This window comes from Sorex araneus, chromosome 6 (genome assembly GCF_027595985.1).
Source record: "Sorex araneus isolate mSorAra2 chromosome 6, mSorAra2.pri, whole genome shotgun sequence".
Taxonomy (NCBI): Eukaryota; Metazoa; Chordata; class Mammalia; order Eulipotyphla; family Soricidae; genus Sorex; species Sorex araneus.
Window position 1 is genome coordinate 164,687,756 of NC_073307.1, and position 16,964 is coordinate 164,704,719.

The following is a 16,964-nucleotide window of genomic DNA, read 5'->3' on the forward strand; positions in this document are numbered from 1 at the left end:
CCCCCGGCTGGCGGTGCCTGTGTCTCCCCAGAGCGCCCGAGGACTCTTGGAAGGCGAGTGGCCAGTCCAGGCCCAGGGAGACTTCTCGGGGACCCCAAGGCAAGTCCAAGCCAGCCCGGCCCAGTGGGGAGCAAGTTGGACCAAGGAGAGCGGGCCCCGCCCTGGACCCTGGCGTGGCCCTTTCCACTCCCGTGCACAGAAGGGGAAACTGAGGCAGCCCTGCAGAGACAGATTGGCCAAGGTCATGGCCGGAGCATGAAGTGCTGAGGCTGGGACCGTGGCAAGGCGCTCCCCAGCACTGCTGACCTCGAGGCCCTTGTGCCAGGCGCCTGCGTGACGGTGCTGAGCAGGGCCTGGCCGTGCCGGGAGGGGACACGGCAGACGCTCCGGCGTCTCCCAGGAACGAGCGTGGTCCACAGCGTGTCCGTGGTCCACGGCGTGTACGAGCACGTGGTGGATGGCGTCGACGAGGGCAGGATGAGGATGAGGCGTGCGAGCGTGTGGCCAACCTCTTCCCGGGTAGCTGCCCAGCGAGCCTTGCCTAACGGGGCTCTCGACACCACTGTGAAGATGACCCGGGGCGTGTCTCGCAGCCCTTGGATCCCTGGAACGGTGAGTCCCAGCGCCCGCCTGGACCTGGAAGAGGGGTCCTTGATGGGTGGGTTGGTTGGACGCACCAGGCATGTCCCCAGGTCTATAGGACCAGGTGGCCCTGGGCATCCTGGCAGAGAACTTGGCTTTAGAGGAGACGGAGTTCACCAGGATCTGAGCACCGGGGTCACGTTCACGCCCAGAAATCTGTCCGCTCCCACACAGCTCCCACCCTGACACCGCCACAGTACCAGGAGGGAAACTGAGGCCTGCAAGGAGGAGCTGCCTAGAGTCAGACTCAGACCCGCCAGGACTGTCCCCAGACCCTCCAGCACAGACTTTATCTGTGACATGTGGACTGAGCTGGACAGCAGCTTCCTGTCCCCGAGGGCCTTCCAGCCTGTGGCCGGTCACATGGTCTATCCACCAACCCCTTCTCTTCCGTTTTGTTTGGGGGGCCACACCTGGCGATGCCCAAGGCTTGCTCCTGGCTCTGTGCTCAGGGAGGGCCTTGGGGGCCATATGGAAACCTGGGGATCGGACCCGGGTTGGCTGTGTGGAGGCAAACGCCCGACCCGCTGTGCCATTGCTCCAGCCCCGCCTGCCAGCCCCTTCTTGAGATGATTCATTGACTCACAGGGCGGGGGTCACTTGGAGGGGCTGTTTTTTTTTATTTTCTGGGGGCACTTCATCCGGCAGTGCTCAGGGATCACTCGTGGCAGGGCTCGGGGGCCCATACAGGGTCCCCAGGATTGCACTTGGGCTGGCCGCGGGATCGGCCAGTGCCCTACACATGGGGCCATTGCTCCACCCGGGGGCCCCTCGTGATGACTCCTAGAGGGTCTCCTCTACTGCCTCAGCCCCAGTGCCCCCACTTTTCACGCTCACCCAAACTAAGGTAGAAAGAAGTTCGCGGTCACCGGGTCTAGGAGGGGGTCTGGGTCATGGGTCTGTACCCTGGTTGGCTCACCTTCGGGTCAGCTCTGGAAAGATGGCGGGCACGGAGGGAGGGTGGGGCACTTTGGGCCCAGGACACACTAAGCCCAGGAGACCAAGCGAGGCAGTGATGGGTGCGGAGATGCCCGGTGCCTCAGCCTCCGCCCCCCACTTCGTTGCTTCCTTCTCTCTCGGGCCTGGCCCGTCCAGTGCTCTCCAAAGCCGGGGTCCCCAGGCCACAGTTCCAGACTCACTGCCCCCAGACCTGCCTCATCCTGGTCCAGTGCCCACCTCAGCACCCCACAGGCCACGGTGCCGCTCCAGACTTTGATGCCAGCCCTTCCAGGGTGAGGCCCCTTCCGTATGCATCAACCCTTGGTGGGGGGCTGCTATCATGCTCCGCACACCCGTCTTTAACAGATGGGTAAACTGAGGCACTTGGTCACTGTGAAGGAGCCTGAACTCTGGGCCCCTCCCTGCAGAGGCACCTTCCCCACGACTGCGGGGCCTCAGGCCCGTTGGCCCCGCCACGCTCCCCCCCTCGCCACTCGCCCTGTCTGTGACCCGGGAGCAGGAACCTGGCCCCCCGGGGGCCCAGAGACCCCCCGCTGCCCTTCTCTGGGGGCAGCCGTCCTTGGTTGGGGCCCACTCATGACGGCACACACTTGCGTGCCCAGCAACCCCCTCAGCTCTCACCCCTCTTTGGGGAGGCCCTCTGGCTTCTCAGCCCACTCACCCCAACTTTGTCCCCCAATGCCTTGCCCCTTCTTCCAGCCAGCCCGGGTGCTCCCGGCTTGGTTCCAGAGTCACTGCCCCCGGACACCCCCACGCCTGAGGCCTTGCTGGGCCCCCGGACTCTGGAGTCTGGGTGAGGCTGATGGGCAGCAGAGCTCAGCGATGAGCAGTGCATGGACAGGAGCACAGGGGCCGTGGGGGTCTGGGCAGCGGCCGCTGGCCCAGCCGGAGGGACCAGCAGGCAAGGAGGAATTCCCCGGCCCGAGAGGGCGTGCGGACAGTGCCAACGGTGCCGAGCTACCCAAGAGCTGGTGAGAGTGATGGAGATGGTGGTGAGGGTAGGAATGGTGGTGGGGATGGGGGTGGGGATGGTGCTGATGGTGGTGGTGGCAATGGTGGTGGTGATGTGATGGTAATAGTGGGGGTGGGGGGCTGGAGCGATAGCACAGCGGGTAGGGCGTTTGCCTTGCATGCGGCCGACCCGGGTTCGAATCCCAGCATCCCATATGGTCCCCTGAGCACCGCCAGGGGTGATTCCTGAGTGAAGAGCCAGGAGTGACCCCTGTGCATCGCCGGGTGTGACCCAAAAAACAAAAAAAAATAGTGGGGGTGGGGGTGATGGTGGTGGTGATGCTGATGGTGCTAATGGTGATAATGGTGATGATTATGATGGTGATATGGTGCTGTGCTGATGGTGGTGCTGATGGTGATGTCATGGTAATGGTGATATGGTGATGTGCTGAGTGGTGCTGATGGTGATGCTAATGGTGATATGGTAACGGTGATGGTGGTGATGTCATGGTAATGGTGATATGGTAATGGTGATGGTGGTGATGCTGATGGTGGTGATGTCATGGTAATGGTGATATGGTAATGGTGATGGTGGTGGTGCTGATGGTGATGCTGATGGTGCTGATGGTAATGTTGACAGTGGTGGTGCTGATGGTGGTTCTGGTGATGGGGTGTCTGTCTGTCTGCTAGACTGCAGTTCCTGGAAGGGCAGGGCCAATGCACACATCCCCTTCCCTGCCCCTGTCCCCACAGTGCTACGAGGAGCACGGCCCCCCTGCATTTAGAAGGTGTGTATAGGTCAGCATCTTCCCTCCGCAGAGCACATCTGGGGTCACGTGCCCTCTCTGCGCCATCCCTTCCCACCCATTCCTGCCTCGGCCCAGCGCCTCGCGTGGGTTTCTGCTCGATGCTGTTCACATGAGCTGTGTTGATTCCATAACCATAAATAGATGAAATGTTCCGAGTCCTCCCCTATGCAGTAGAATTGGGGAAGTAATAACATAATGAAAAGGCCCCGGGAGGAAGGCGGGAGCCTGCTGAGACGCAGCCTCGAGACAGCCGCGCCCACCTGCTGGAGCTGCACGGGCCTCAGGGTGGAGGGACTGGACCGTCGCATCCCTCCTGGCTTCAGAGCCACAGAGGAACAGTCTAGTGTGAGGAGCTCAGGGCTGAAAGTCTGGGTTTCCCTCCTATTCGCGGTGTGTCCCCAACCTTGTGGGGGAAGGTTGGAATTCTCCTGAGTGAGACTGGGGGCTCGGGGGCTGAAGACCCCCACAGACAAGGCACTACTGTCATTTTGCCCTTTTGGCAATATCCTGTGGTGCTCAGGCTTTATTCTGTGACTGCACCCGGGGATCACGCATGGAGGTGTTTGGGGGACCATGTGGGGTGCTGGGGATCAAACCTGGGTCAGTTGTGTGCAAGGTAAGCACCATACCAGCTGTACTCTCACTCAGGCCCATCCTGGCAACATTTTATTATTATTATTATTATTATTATTATTATTTTGCTTTCGGGTCACACCCGACGATGCTCAGGGCTTATTCCTGGCTCTGCACTCCAGAATTAATCCTGGCAGTGCTCGGGGGACCATATATGGGATGCTGGAGATCGAACCCAGGTCGGCTGCTTGCAAGGCAGATGCCCTCCCCACTGTACTATCGCTCCAGTCCCCCGGCAACATTCTTAATCATCAGTGTGAGATTCCCCGTTCCTGACATGCTATCCTGAGGCTGGGGCCAGGGCGGGAGTGGGGAGGGCGCTGCCTCTGCTTCTGGGTTCCCGCATCAAGGGAGGAGTGGGTGGGAGTCCCTCCTACACGGGGAGACCCTGTCTACACAGCATGAAAGGGCTAGAAATGAGTGATCCATCAGGCTGCTCAGTCTCTCAAAATTGGATGGTGCTGGGGCGTGACTGTCCTGTGACATTCGGGCTAGCAAAGGGAGGTGAAGCGCAGCTTTGGGCAGCAGAGATGCTCCTGGCGGGGTCCGTGCTCTATCCTAGAGGCAGCCAACGGGGCCAGAGAGAGAGAACAGCAGGGAGGGTGTTTACTTTGCATGAGGCCAACTGGGGTTTGACCCCCAGCATCCAATATGCTCTTCCAAGCACTACCAGGAGTGATTCCTGAATGCAGAGCCAGGAGTAAGCCCTGAGCATCCCTGGGTGTGACCCCAAAACAAACAAAATAGTCAAATAAAATAAAAGGCAGCTACCATCGTGGAAGGGTAGCAGGCAGATATTTTGGGCCTTTAGGCCATGAAGTTCTTGTTGCAATGGCTTGACTCTGCTATTTGGGTGAAAACAGGATGAGGCATCCTGTCAAGGGAAGACTGTAGGCTCTGCGCCAATAAATCTTTATTGACAAAAGCACTCAGTGGGCCAGATTTGGCCTGAGGCCAGAGCTTGCAGGTTCCTCTCTGCCCCATGGTATGAGAGAAGGCGCCCAGGTTTGGGGTCTGGAGCTGGGCTTTGGATCCAGCACGGCCAGGGAGTTGCTGTGTGACGGAGGAAGTCGTTCTCTGCCTCTGAGTCTGGTCCCGCCATCTGTCAAATGAGCAAAATCATGGCAGCTCTGTCGTGAGCACAGGTCTAATGGAGCCAGTCTGGGCCCTTCGTCAGCCCTCTGCTCCCCATCCCTGCTGAGGCCTGACTGTCTCCAGAGTCAGCTCCTTGGCCTGGCTCAGCCTCAGCGCCGAGTGACCCCGTTTCCGTAGTAAGCCAAGCAAAGAGGAAACGAAGAATCCCTTCCTGTCCACCATCCAGGCATTTGGCAGGAGGCTACAGTTTGCTTGAGAGAGTGATGTGGCTGCAGTGGCCGGTGGCCAGGCTTTGGAGAAGCCTCAAGATGCAGGCTGGGGCTCGAAGAAGCAAAGGTGAGCCTCGAAGCTTTCACCTTCCACCCTTCACCTGCCTGTTGCTCCATTTTCCCTGGGGCGTGAGTCTATTGGGATCTGCTAGGGACTTGAGGCCCTCCCGGTTCCATGAATGAATCTTCCTGGAGCCCCATTGCCTGAGATTAGCTTGTTTGCCATGGGGGACTTGCATGCCCCCACCCTCTCCCTCTGCTCAAGACAGCATACACTTGACATCCCGCTGTCTGTCAAGATTCTTGCCCCCAAATCTCCCAAAGTCTTCCTAAACTGGAGTCTCCCTATCATTCTGAAAAATCTCCCTGCCAGCCTCCAGCTGGCTCCCGGGAGCTCGCCCTCCTCGAAATCCCTGGAGAACACGTATTCTCCTCTTTTCAGAACCAGGGAGGGGCCAGGTCCCTCCAGATTCCCAATAAAGCTATGCAAGACAGGGGCAAGGAATCTCACTGCCTGTTCTTGCTATAAAAAGCCCTTTTTCGGGAAAAAATAATAAAGAAAGAAACCAGCCAATCCCTCCTCGATGCCATCACCTCTTCTTGATTTTTCGGGGAAGGAGTGGGCGGGTTGCCATGGCAACAGCTGTGCGCGCCTCTCAATAAAGAAGGGACCTTGATATTTTTTTCTCTCATTCTCTCTCTCGGTGTGTGTGTGCGCGCATGTGTGTGCGTGCTGTGCATGCCTGTGCCCACACCAGGGATTTTTTTTAAAGAACTAAAGAAAGCCCTTCTCTCCCTTCAACTCCCCAAATATGGAGTGATGGAAAACCACTTACTCCTGCAAGCCAGGGAAGATTTGGGATGGTTTGGGAGGGAATGTGTCATACCGGGGTTCCCTTTCTCCATCTTTGTACTGGTGATTGCAATCAAAATAGAGGCCTCAGCAATTGGTTGGAAGTCAAGGGCTAGGAGGAAGCGTGAAGGCTGGCTGGACAGGGCAAGTGGGAGATGGTGCAAGAGCCCAGGTGACACCAGACGGGCCACAAAAGGTGCACTGAGCTGAAACACATGCAAATCTTTGCAGGCCCAGCAAATGCTGAGCAAGAAAGGTGCAGAGCAGATGTGGATGTGGACGGAATCCCACACGGGGTCAGAGGCATCCCGCATGATGCAAACATTGAAATACCTACATGCACCCACACAGAGCTAGACCCGACACAGGAAGCCATCAACATTTTTGCAAAGCCAGGCACAGATGCTGCCCCAGGTGAACACAAAATATCCAGGGACAGAGTCATGCAGCTACCAAGACCCCTGCAGGCAGACAGACATGCCAGCAAGGGGGTCCAAGGCTCCTACATGCACACATGCATCTCCTCACAGCCTGCAGCCTGCCAGTAGCCCCAACCTCCTCTCCCAGCTCCCCAGCTGCAAGCTCACACAGCACATCTGAGTGGCTCCTGCGCCCCCCCATTCCTCTGCATATTCTCCCCAAAGCCCCTCTCCCAACTCACTTCCTTGCCCACTTCCCCAAAGCCAAGGGCGCTGGTGCCTCCCCCATCTCAGCTTTCAGTTCTTAGCTTGTTCCGCTGCTGCTGCCGCCGCCGCCTCTTGGGGGGAGAGTGGGTGACTCAGCCAGGCCAGGATGACTCACACTGCCTGTATTTTTAGCAGCGGCCAGGAGCTCTCTAGTGTGCCAGCCGCCCCCCTCCTCCTGCTTGCTATTTTGGAACCGTCACTGGTGATATAAATAGTTCCTCTCCCACGGCCTGAAGCTGCTGCCAACCTATTTTTGGTTCTGCATGGTTAAAAATAGCGCCGTGGAGGAGGGAGCTAGAGGGGAGTGGGGCCGGCCTAGGGAGAGAAGACATTAGGGAGGGCATCCAGGGCTCCTCAGCTCTGTGTGGGTGGGACAGCAGAGCCCTCTTTACCCCCCCTCATCCCTTTCTAGACCCTTCTTCACTTCCACAATGCCTTCCCCCCCATCAAAGTCCATTCTCCTGGAAAATTCCAAGGGCTGTTTCCTTGAGCCCAGTTCTCTCCCTCCTGCCCCCACACTCGTTTCCCTTCTAGAGCTCAGAAATCTTGCCCCCCCCCCCGCCGAAGCCCCTCACATGTCCACTCTCAGACGAGAACGTGGATGGCCCACTGGGCCCCCCCTTCCAAGACCTGTGTGGGCTCCACACTCCTTGGGCGGCCCAGGCTGACCCTGGCCAGTGGGACGGGCCTGGTGTTTTGGTTCAGGACCACGGACAGCGCCCAGGCAGGCTGCTGTTGCAGATGGCACGTGGGGACAGACCCCTGGTTGTTGACAGGCACCTCAGAGCCCCCTTGCTGCCAGGGAGGGTGGAGGGGGTGTGTGCATGGGAAGACCACTGGAGCATAGAGAAGGGAGGACGGGGGTGTCCAGGGGCTTCTCCGAAGGGATGCTCAGCCAGAGGAAAGTGGCACGTGGAATCCTTAAGGGGGCATTTCCTGTCCCCTAGGTTAATGGGGTCAGACTGTGAGAGACAGGCACCCCTTCCTTCCGTCACAGCAGTCCCCTCCACACAGGATAAGGAAAGACCCCTGCCAACATGACTCAAGGGGTGAGGACCAACACCCTGACCCCTGCCCCCCCTACTCGCCCCCATGCCCCCCATGTGCTCCTTGACCCCAAACTTTTTCTTGGCATCTGAGTTTCTCTCCCTTCCCCAGTGGCTCCTGCAATCAGGCCGCCCCTGCCCCTCCTCTGCAAGTGGCCTCATTCCCAGCCCCTCTCCAGAGGGCCCAGGCCACTTCCTCCTCCATTTATGGCACTGGGGACGGGGGGGGGGGGCCCTTGGCCCAGAGGAGAAGCAGCATCGGTGGCAAAAGAAAAGAAGGAAAGAGGGGGGTGAGGTGAGCAGGGTCCCCAAGAGGAAGAGCCAGGAGGGGACAGTGGGGGCTGAGGGTGCCCAAGCAGGCAGTGAGCTGGCCACAAACAAGCCGGCAGGGGGATGTGGAGTGCGAGGGGTCCTGGCTCCAAAGGTGGGGAGGGGTACAGGGGGAGGAGGGCAGCCAGAGGCAGTGAGGGGGGCACCCGGGATACAAGGGTCCGGGATGCCCAGCGCGGGAGGAGGGGTGACCCCACGTGGGATGTGTCCGTGGCGCTCCTGGAGCCCAGGAGAAGGGAGGGGAGCGGGGGTCAAGCAGGGGAGCCCGGTGGGGGGAAGCCGGGGAGCAGGGGGGGGCGGCGCGGTGCGGAGGGGAGCCGGCGCGGTGCGGAGGGGAGCCGGCAGCGGGGAGCAGGGGGAGCCGGCGCCGTGCGGAGGCGCAGCCCCGCCCGCCGCGCCCAGCCGCTTCCTAATAAGGTTCGGGGATTCCCCGGCGCCGCCCCCGCCCCCGGCCCGGGGAGCCCGCAGTCTCCTGTGAAGGCGGGACCGCGCGGGGCGGGGGGAGCTGGGGGGGGTGGGTCAGACCCGGCGCCTCAGTGCCCGGGGCCGGCCTCAGTTTCCCTTGACAGAAGCTGCGGCTCCTCAGGGGGCCGGGAAGGGGGGGGGGGACTGCCGCAGGCGCCGCGGTGGGGAGGGGGATCTGTACGGCCGTAGGTGGGCACGTCTTCCAGGCCCCTTCCCGCCACCAGAGGGGTTCAGCCCCCTGGGGATGCCCCTTTTTCACCTCAGTCCCGGTTTGCCCAGGGAGGGGGCTTAGGCTTTAAAAGTGACTAAGGGAATCCCAGCTTGAGTGGTCCCGGGGGAGGAGACCCAGGGGCGACCTGGGAGGGGGCGAGGAAAAGGCTTCCCCCCTCCCACGTGACCTTTGTCTGGCAAACAGTGAGGGGCACTTGGGGACCACCCTGCTCCTCCTCCTTTCCACCGATAAAAATGTGGAAGCAGGACCTCCCTCCACGCTCCTGCAGGGGGCTGCACGCATCCTCACCCCCTGCCCCTCTGCAGAATGCACCCATGCGCCTGGGTCCCCGCACCCCCTTAGCAGGCTTCCTAACGCGGCGCCCCCTCCGCAGCCTCCAGCTCCCCCTCCCTGCAGCCCCCCTCCCGCTCTCGCTCTACGTCACGAGATGACGTGGACGCAGGGAGGGGGGAGGAGGCCCCCCCTCCCCAGCCAACGGCTCCCGCTGCAGTTTGCTTAGCCCAGCCTCCCTCTCGCCCGCCCCCCTTCTCTCTGCCTGCCCCCCACGCCCGGCAGGAGCTATATAAGGCGGGAGCCGGCAGGCGAGGGGGGCAGCGCAGCCGAGCAGAGCCCAGGAGAGGAGAGAGAGTGAGCGCCTGAGCGAGAGACGGGGAAGCCGGGAAGAGGCAGCCACCGGCGCGGCGGGACGCGAACGCAGGTGTCCGGGGCGCCGGCCTGGAGCTCCGCAGCCGCGAGCCATGTACCGCTCCACCAAGGGCGCCTCTAAGGCGCGCCGGGACCAGATCAACGCGGAGATCCGGAACCTCAAGGAGCTGCTGCCGCTGGCCGAAGCGGACAAGGTCCGGCTCTCCTATCTGCACATCATGAGTCTCGCCTGCATCTACACTCGCAAGGGCGTCTTCTTTGCCGGAGGTGAGCCCCTGGGGGGTCTGTAAGAAACCCGAGCTCGGGGTTCCTGGGGAGAGTGGAAGGGAGAGACCCCTCTGGGACAGTCCCTCTGCTAGGGCTGTGTCTGCGACCGGGCAGAGAAAGCATTTGGGGGAAGCCAGGAAATCCCCCTGCAAGCTCAGTCCATGCTGCCCCGCAGCTCTGGGTGCGGGTTAGACTAGAGCCTGGATCGTGTCCCCGGTGCTGGACTCACGGCAGGAGGAGAGCCATCCCAGAGGGTCCCCGGTCCCCATCAGCTCAGAGGCGCTCCCCAAGACCCGGGCAGAGAAGCCTGGAAGTTTCGGGGATGTAGCTGCTCAGCCCGGAGAAGCGTAGACGCTGTCCGAGGTGCTGAACAGACGCGCTCGCAGCCCGCGGGAGGGAGGCGCTGTCCACGGTGCCGGCGCGCCCGGAGCCCTGGCGCTGTCCGCGGTCCTGAAGCGCTGGGCCAGTTGGGAGCTGCCGGAGGCTCTGCCGTCCCCGCGCTCCGAGCTCGGGCTCCCTCCCTGACTGAGAAGGCTCAGGGCGGGCGGGCTGGGGAGGTCCAGCAACAGGTTCCCGGCAAAGAGCTGCGGGCAGTGGGTCAACAGGTGTGCTCAGAGGCAGTGCCCGTCAGAAACCCTCTGGGATGGCCAACGCTCGGGCCTTTCCGCCCTTCTGCGGTGCCACCCTGGTCTTCCTCCGGACTCACCATATCTCCTCGCCCTGCAGGCTCTCCTCTGGCTGGCCCCACGGGGCTGCTCTCAGCCCAGGAGCTTGAAGACATCGTGGCAGCACTCCCCGGATTCCTGCTGGCGTTCACAGCGGAGGGGAAGTTGCTGTATCTGTCCGAGAGTGTGAGCGACCACCTGGGCCACTCCATGGTGAGTGCTGGGGGAGTCTCTGGGGGGGTCTCGGTGTGGGTTCGGGCACACAGGGAAGATGATGAGCTTCCACCTGTGAGACCCTGGGGAGGGCGGGGCTGTCCCCTGCAGGACGCCACATGGCAGGAGCGCCCACCACCTTCACTGATGGCCAGTTCCTTCTCTCCCCTTCCTGCAGGTGGATCTGGTGGCTCAAGGAGACAGCATCTACGACATCATTGACCCCGCTGACCACATAACTGTGCGCCAGCAGCTCACCCTGCACTCGGCTCTGGACACTGGTGAGTGCCCGCTTCTCCTCCCTCCTTGTACCCCCCTTGCTGCCCGCCCCGCCCAGCCCGCCGTTCCCTCAGCTCAGCCCCCATCTCAGCAGTCTTTCTCTTTGCCCCTCTAGACCGTCTCTTCCGCTGTCGCTTCAACACCTCCAAGTCCCTCAGGCGCCAGAGTGCCGGCAACAAACTGGTGCTAATCCGCGGCCGCTTCCACGCTCACCCGCCTGGAGCCTACTGGGCAGGCAACCCCGTGTTCACAGCCTTCTGTGCACCCCTGGAGCCGAGGCCCCGCCCTGGACCCGGCCCAGGCCCCGGCCCCGGCCCCGCCTCCCTCTTCCTGGCTATGTTCCAGAGCCGCCACGCCAAGGATCTGGCCCTCCTAGACATCTCTGAGAGGTAAGTTCAGAGTTCGGACTCTAGGAGGGGGAGACGGGGCAGAGATGAGGGGACCCTAGATTTTGGTGTCAGGGGGAAGGGGGCTGCAGAGGGCCAAGGCACTGACGGGCAGTGAGACGCCTGGGCAGGGAGCAGGGACAACAGGAAGCTGACCTCGCCCTTTCCACCTCCCCAGCGTCCAAATCTACCTGGGCTACGAGCGCACTGAACTGCTCTGTAAGTCATGGTACGGACTGCTGCACCCCGAGGACCTGGGCCACGCCTCTGCTCAGCACTACCGACTGTGTGAGTGTCCAAGGCCGGGCTGGCAGGGACCACGGGGCTCAAGTCTCATGCTTGCAGAGCCCAGGGGCCAATGGTTTTGGATGCTCTGGGCCAGAAGCAGAACTGGGGGAGTCCAGGTGGTGAGGTCAAGGTTGGGAGCTGAGGGGTGCAGGTTAGCAGGACAGTCAGGCAACAGGAGGTCCCGGATACCCCAGTTCAGGGCAGGGGGGCTCAGACAGTGTGGCCTGGCCGTACCCTAACGCTGTTTCTCCTCTTCCCTTCCCCAGTGGCTGAGAATGGAGACATTCAGGCCGAGATGGTGGTGCGGCTGCAAGCCAAGGCCGGCGGCTGGGCGTGGGTTTACTGCCTGTTATACTCAGAAGGCCTGGAGGGGCCCATCACTGCCAACAACTACCCGATCAGGTGAACTGCAAGGCCGGGACCTGGCGGGGGGGGGGCAGCGGCGGTGGGCAGGAGACGCGTCTGGATGGACACTGCTGGGAGTGGACAGCAAGCCCTTACCTGCTGCCCCTTCTCTCTCCAGTGACACAGAGGCCTGGAGCCTCCGCCAGCAGCTGAACTCGGAAAACAGCCAGCCCGGCTACCTCCTGGGCACCCCCGCCGCACTGACCCCCTTCCCGCAGGCCATGGTCAGCCAGGAGCAGTGCTCCAGCCCTGACCCCCTGTTCACCCCTGCCCCAGCGGGCCCCAGGAGCACCAGTTTCTCCGGCGCCCCCGAACTGGGGGCTGCCTCCACGTCAGAAGAGCTTCGGCGGCCCCGCAAGGAGCCGAGCTTCACTTACCTGACCTTCCCGGCCGGCGCAGAGCCGCCCCTGCAGGCCGAGCTGAGCAAGGACCTCGTGTGCACGCCCCCCTACACGCCCCACCAGCTGGGGGGCTGCGCCTTCCTCTTCAGCCTCCACGAGCCCTTCCAGACCCACCTGCCCACCGCCTCGGGTGCTCTCCACGAGCAGCTGACCCCCAGCACGGCCACCTTCTCTGAGCAGCTGACCCCCAGCAGCGCCACCTTCCCGGAGCCGCTGACCAGCCCACTCCCGGGCCAGCTGACCGAAGCGGCCGTCGGCGGCTATGAAGACGTGCTGGGGGCCGGAGCCTCATCCTTCCCAGACCAGCTGCTGCCCAGCACGGCCACCTTTCCTGAGCCGCTGGGCAGCCCCACCCAGGAGCAGCTGACCCCACCCACGACGGCCTTTCAGGCCCACCTGAGCAGCCCCGGCCAGACTTTCCCGGAGCCGCTCAGCCCCAATCCCCCCAAGACGTACTTCGCCCAGGAGGGCTGCAGTTTTCTCTATGAGAAGTTGCCCCCGAGCCCCAGCAGCCCTGGTAATGGGGACTGCACACTCCTGGCCCTCGCCCAGCTCCGGGGCCCGCTCTCCGTGGACGTGCCCCTGGTGCCCGAAGGCCTGCTCACCCCCGAGGCCTCGCCCGTCAAGCAGAGTTTCTTCCACTACTCGGAGAAGGCGCAGAGTGAGATCGAACGGCTCATCCAGCAGATTGGCCAGCTGGCCCAGGGCTCAGACAGGCCCTTCTCGGCCGAGGCCGGCGCCGGCGGCCTGGAGTCACTCGGAGGACTGGAGCCGCTGAACCCCAACCTGTCCCTGTCGGGGGCCGGCCCCCCTGTGCTCAGCCTGGACCTGAAGCCCTGGAAGTGCCAGGAGCTGGACTTCCTGGCGGGTTCCAACAACCTATTCCTGGAGGAGATGCCCGTGGAAGACATCTTCATGGATCTCTCCAGCCCAGACCCCAGTGGGGAGTGGGGCTCCGGGGAGCCCGAGGCCGCCGTCCCGGCAGGGACCCCTTCGCCTTGCAACAACCTGTCCCCAGAAGACCATAGCTTCCTGGAGGACCTGGCCACCTATGAAACCGCCTTTGAGACAGGTGTCTCAGCTTTCCCCTACGATGGGTATACTGATGAGTTGCATCAACTCCAGAGCCAAGTTCAAGACAGCTTCCATAAAGGTGAGCTGGGCCCCGCCCCCGCCAAGGGACTCGGGGTTGTGAACGGGGTGCCCCAGGGGAGTGCAGGGAGGGAGCGAGGAGCGCCCTGGTCAGAAGGTTCTGGACAAGGGAGCCTGGAGGGCCGGGCAAGGAGCGTGGCACTGACTCCTAGAGCGTATGCCTCTTAATCCTCGAGGGGCCTCGATGAAGACCCTCGAGGTCCTCACAAAGGAAGGTGCTGAGCTCAGACAACAGCCCGAAAGAGAATGGAGGAGGGTCGTGTACCCCGAGTCCTTGCCCCCTAGAGCGAGATGGCAGGCACTCGGGAAATGGGTGGGGCTGACCTTATGCCCATCGCCGGCTCCTTTTCTAAACTGTTGGCCCGATGGCTCCCTGGTCTTCCAGGCTCTGTGGGGGGGGGGGTCAGTCATCCGGTCCAGGTGTCCCCACAGCAGCCCAGCCTTAGCCCGCGGTCCCTTCGAGGCCCTGCTGACCATCTCCCTCTCCCTGTATCTCTCTGCAGATGGAAGTGGAGGGGAACCAGCGTTTTGAATAAGTCTGTGACTTAACGTCGTCAAGTATGGCATATTGTCATCAAGACGTGGAGCCGCTCTCCACCCCCCCGGAACTGCTGGGGGGATTCTGGAGGCCGGAGGGGGATATATCTGATTCCCCAGGCCTTGCAGGATTTGGGGGGAGGGGGTGGGCGGGCCAGGGGAGGGGAGCTTCTTTTTAAAATGTAGACACTCCTGGACACCCCAGCTTCCCTTTCAATCTGTATTCACTCGTAGTGAGTTTCCTTGAATGGGATTTCAAGCGGAGAATGGGGGAGTCTCACTTCCCCCCCACGCTGCCCCATGGGCCTGGGTCACTTCTCCACTCCTGGGGGCCAAATCCCCACCCCCGCCAGGCCTTGGTGGGGGAAAGGCCCTGCCCACGGGCCCACCCGTGCCCCTCGGGGCCCTTGACACCCACGTAGAATTCTCTACACACCAGTAACGGGATTTCAATTCCTGTGGACGCTGCCGCCCTGGCGGCCCTTCTTGTGACTTTTGCGCCCCGCGCCTGGGGTGGGGGGTGCGAAGAGACGCGACATTCCTTTCCGCTGGAGGAAGGCAGTCCTGCCGCTGTCACGCGTGTGCTCGCCCGAGTGCGTCTCCTGGTGCGGGGCTCTCCTGGCCCCCAGACTGCCTGCACCCGCCCAGGCGGCCACCTCGTGGTGCTGCGGTGACTTTGTAGCCAACTTTATAATAAAGTCCAGTTTGCCTTTTTGGTAGCCCTGGTGTCCTGCACTGCTGTGGATAGGGAAGTGGGGGCGGGGGTTGCGGCCAAGGGTGAACCCCCAGTCGCCCTGGCCTGTCTTCATTTGCTCGGGCACCCGCTCACTCAGCCACATGCAGGGCACGAGGCCCAGCCGCAGCGGGCAGCGGGCGGGCTGGGAACAGGCAGCATCTTACCTGGACGGTGCTGGGCCAGCCGAGGAGTGTCCTCTGCTCCTGGAGGTGGCGGACTGCTCGGGGCCGGTGACGGGGCTGGCCATGCTCCTGGACACAGGTTCTGGACTCCAGCTGCAGAGAAGTGCCCTCCCCGGGGCGCCCTGACCTTCTCCTGGAGCCAGAACCACCTCGGTGCCTTGGCTGGGGACGCACCGCAAATGCCGCTACAGCCCCGACTCGCTGCCTCGAGCTCCTGCGCTGGCGTGTCAGCACCTCCTCCACCCAGGAAGACACTGGGGCTGGGTCAGAAGGGACCGTCCCAAATGCCAGTGAGCTGGGGCTGGAGCGATAGCACAGCGGGTAGGGCGTTTGCCTTGCACCCGGCTGACCCGGGTTCGAATCCCAGCATCCCATATGGTCCCCCAAACACCGCCAGGAGTAATTCCTGAGTGCATGAGCCAGGAGTGACCCCTGTGCATCGCCGGGTGTGACCCAAAAAGCAAAAAAACCAAAAAAGAACAAAAACAAATGCCAGTGAGCTGTCTGCACCTGGCCCTCAAAACAACGGAGTCCTCTCCCACTGTGCCACCTGGTCACTGAGAGGGGCTGCTGGGCCTGGCCGGCCCTTAGTGGAGCCCCCAGCTCCCGATCGGGACAGAACTCAGCGGGTCCGGAGGAAATGTTTCCAGGGTGGAGAGGCAGCAGGGGTGCGGCTGCCTGCCGGGCCTGTGTCTGTTCTCCAGCACAGCACTGCGGGGAGTGGCCCCACATACCACCCCCAAGGAAAGACTCTCAAAAATACTCTTTCCTTCTAAGGTGAGAGTCCCACAGCCACCGGTTACAGTGGGGAGGAAGACCAGGTGGGAGATGGAAGGTTCTGGAAGGTTCTGGACTCACCCCCCAGCAATTACTCACAGAGCCAGACCTGTTCCCCAGGTGAAATGGGGCTCACAAAACACACTTTGCAAAACACGGGAGATGACAGGGCCTGCTGGGATCATGGGGCCGGGGGTGTGTGTGTTTGTTTCTGAGTAAACAAAGGCGACAAAAGAGACTTGGGTTCATCGAGTGACTCGAGAGCGATGGTGAGGTGGAGAATTCCTCAAAGAGGGGAAAGAATGGCAGGTGCCGAGGGCTGGGGAGAGCACAGTGGGGAGGGCGGCCCTGCAGCGGGTCCCCCAAGCCCCACCAGGCGTGATTCCTGAGCACCACCAGGTGTGGGTCAAGTCACTCCACCTAAAAATAAGATCCAGCTGCCAGCATTCCCGGTCGCAGGGGCCGAGAGCACTCTGGGGGCTCCCCTACACCTGCTCTCACCCATCCCCTGGCTCAGCCCTGGGGGGAGCAGACAGACCCTGCGACCAGCTGCCCCGAGGTTCGCAGCTTCTTTTAGTTCTTTGTTTTCTTTGCTTTTTGGGGTCACACCTGGCTGTGCTCAGGCCAGGCTCGGGGGCTAGTGATACAGTCATTCCTGGCTCTGCCTTCAGGAATTACGCCTGGTGGTGCTCGGGGGACCACATGAGAAGCTGGGGATGGAACCCTGCTCAGCTGCATGCAAGCCAAGCACCCAAACCCCTGTACTACCGCTCCAGCTCAGTTACTCAATTTCCTGTCTTCAGACAGTCGAGGCTGAAAGCAGAGAACCCAATTCATTTATTTGGGAAAAGAAAGGGAGGGGAAGGGGGGGGCATAGGGTCTTCTTAAGTCAGATTCTGGGAAAGGGGGAAAGCCTCTGTTTATATCCTCCTATAAGGAGGCTGAGCCCTGAGTTGAGTCGAGGGCCCTCACCTTTGGACTATTTCTCTGGCCCAGGATTTGAGGCCAGAGCACTAGGATAGCAGCTAAGGCGCCTCCTAAGACACACACTTGAGTCCTT

General features: G+C 61.9%; 1 protein-coding gene across 2 annotated transcripts; it reads left to right on the top strand.

Annotated features, from left to right (window-relative positions):
* The first annotated feature begins 466 nt into the window (after nt 1-466).
* NPAS4 (neuronal PAS domain protein 4) lies at nt 467-14,928 on the top strand. Of its 2 annotated transcripts, XM_055143155.1 has the most exons (10): nt 479-612; nt 5,317-5,426; nt 9,527-9,883; nt 10,610-10,761; nt 10,940-11,042; nt 11,156-11,429; nt 11,605-11,714; nt 11,981-12,116; nt 12,238-13,673; nt 14,176-14,928. In XM_055143155.1, exons 3-10 carry the CDS (start codon nt 9,709-9,711, stop codon nt 14,202-14,204), a joined length of 2,415 nt encoding a protein of 804 aa, XP_054999130.1. In that variant the 5' UTR covers nt 479-612; nt 5,317-5,426; nt 9,527-9,708; the 3' UTR covers nt 14,205-14,928. The 2 variants fall into 2 exon arrangements, with proteins under 2 accessions (XP_004618495.1, XP_054999130.1); XM_004618438.2 differs by lacking the exon at nt 5,317-5,426 and having other exon boundaries at nt 467-612.
* Nucleotides 14,929-16,964: the final 2,036 nt, after the last annotated feature.

Excerpts from the sequence above, each read along its gene's own strand:
- NPAS4 (XM_004618438.2), top strand. The coding sequence starts at position 9,709 with ATGTACCGCTCCACCAAGGGCGCCTCTAAGGCGCGCCGGGACCAGATC. Across the intron at positions 11,043-11,155 it reads GCACTCGGCTCTGGACACTG|ACCGTCTCTTCCGCTGTCGC; the intron begins GTGAGTGCCCGC and ends TTGCCCCTCTAG. Across the intron at positions 13,674-14,175 it reads TCAAGACAGCTTCCATAAAG|ATGGAAGTGGAGGGGAACCA; the intron begins GTGAGCTGGGCC and ends ATCTCTCTGCAG.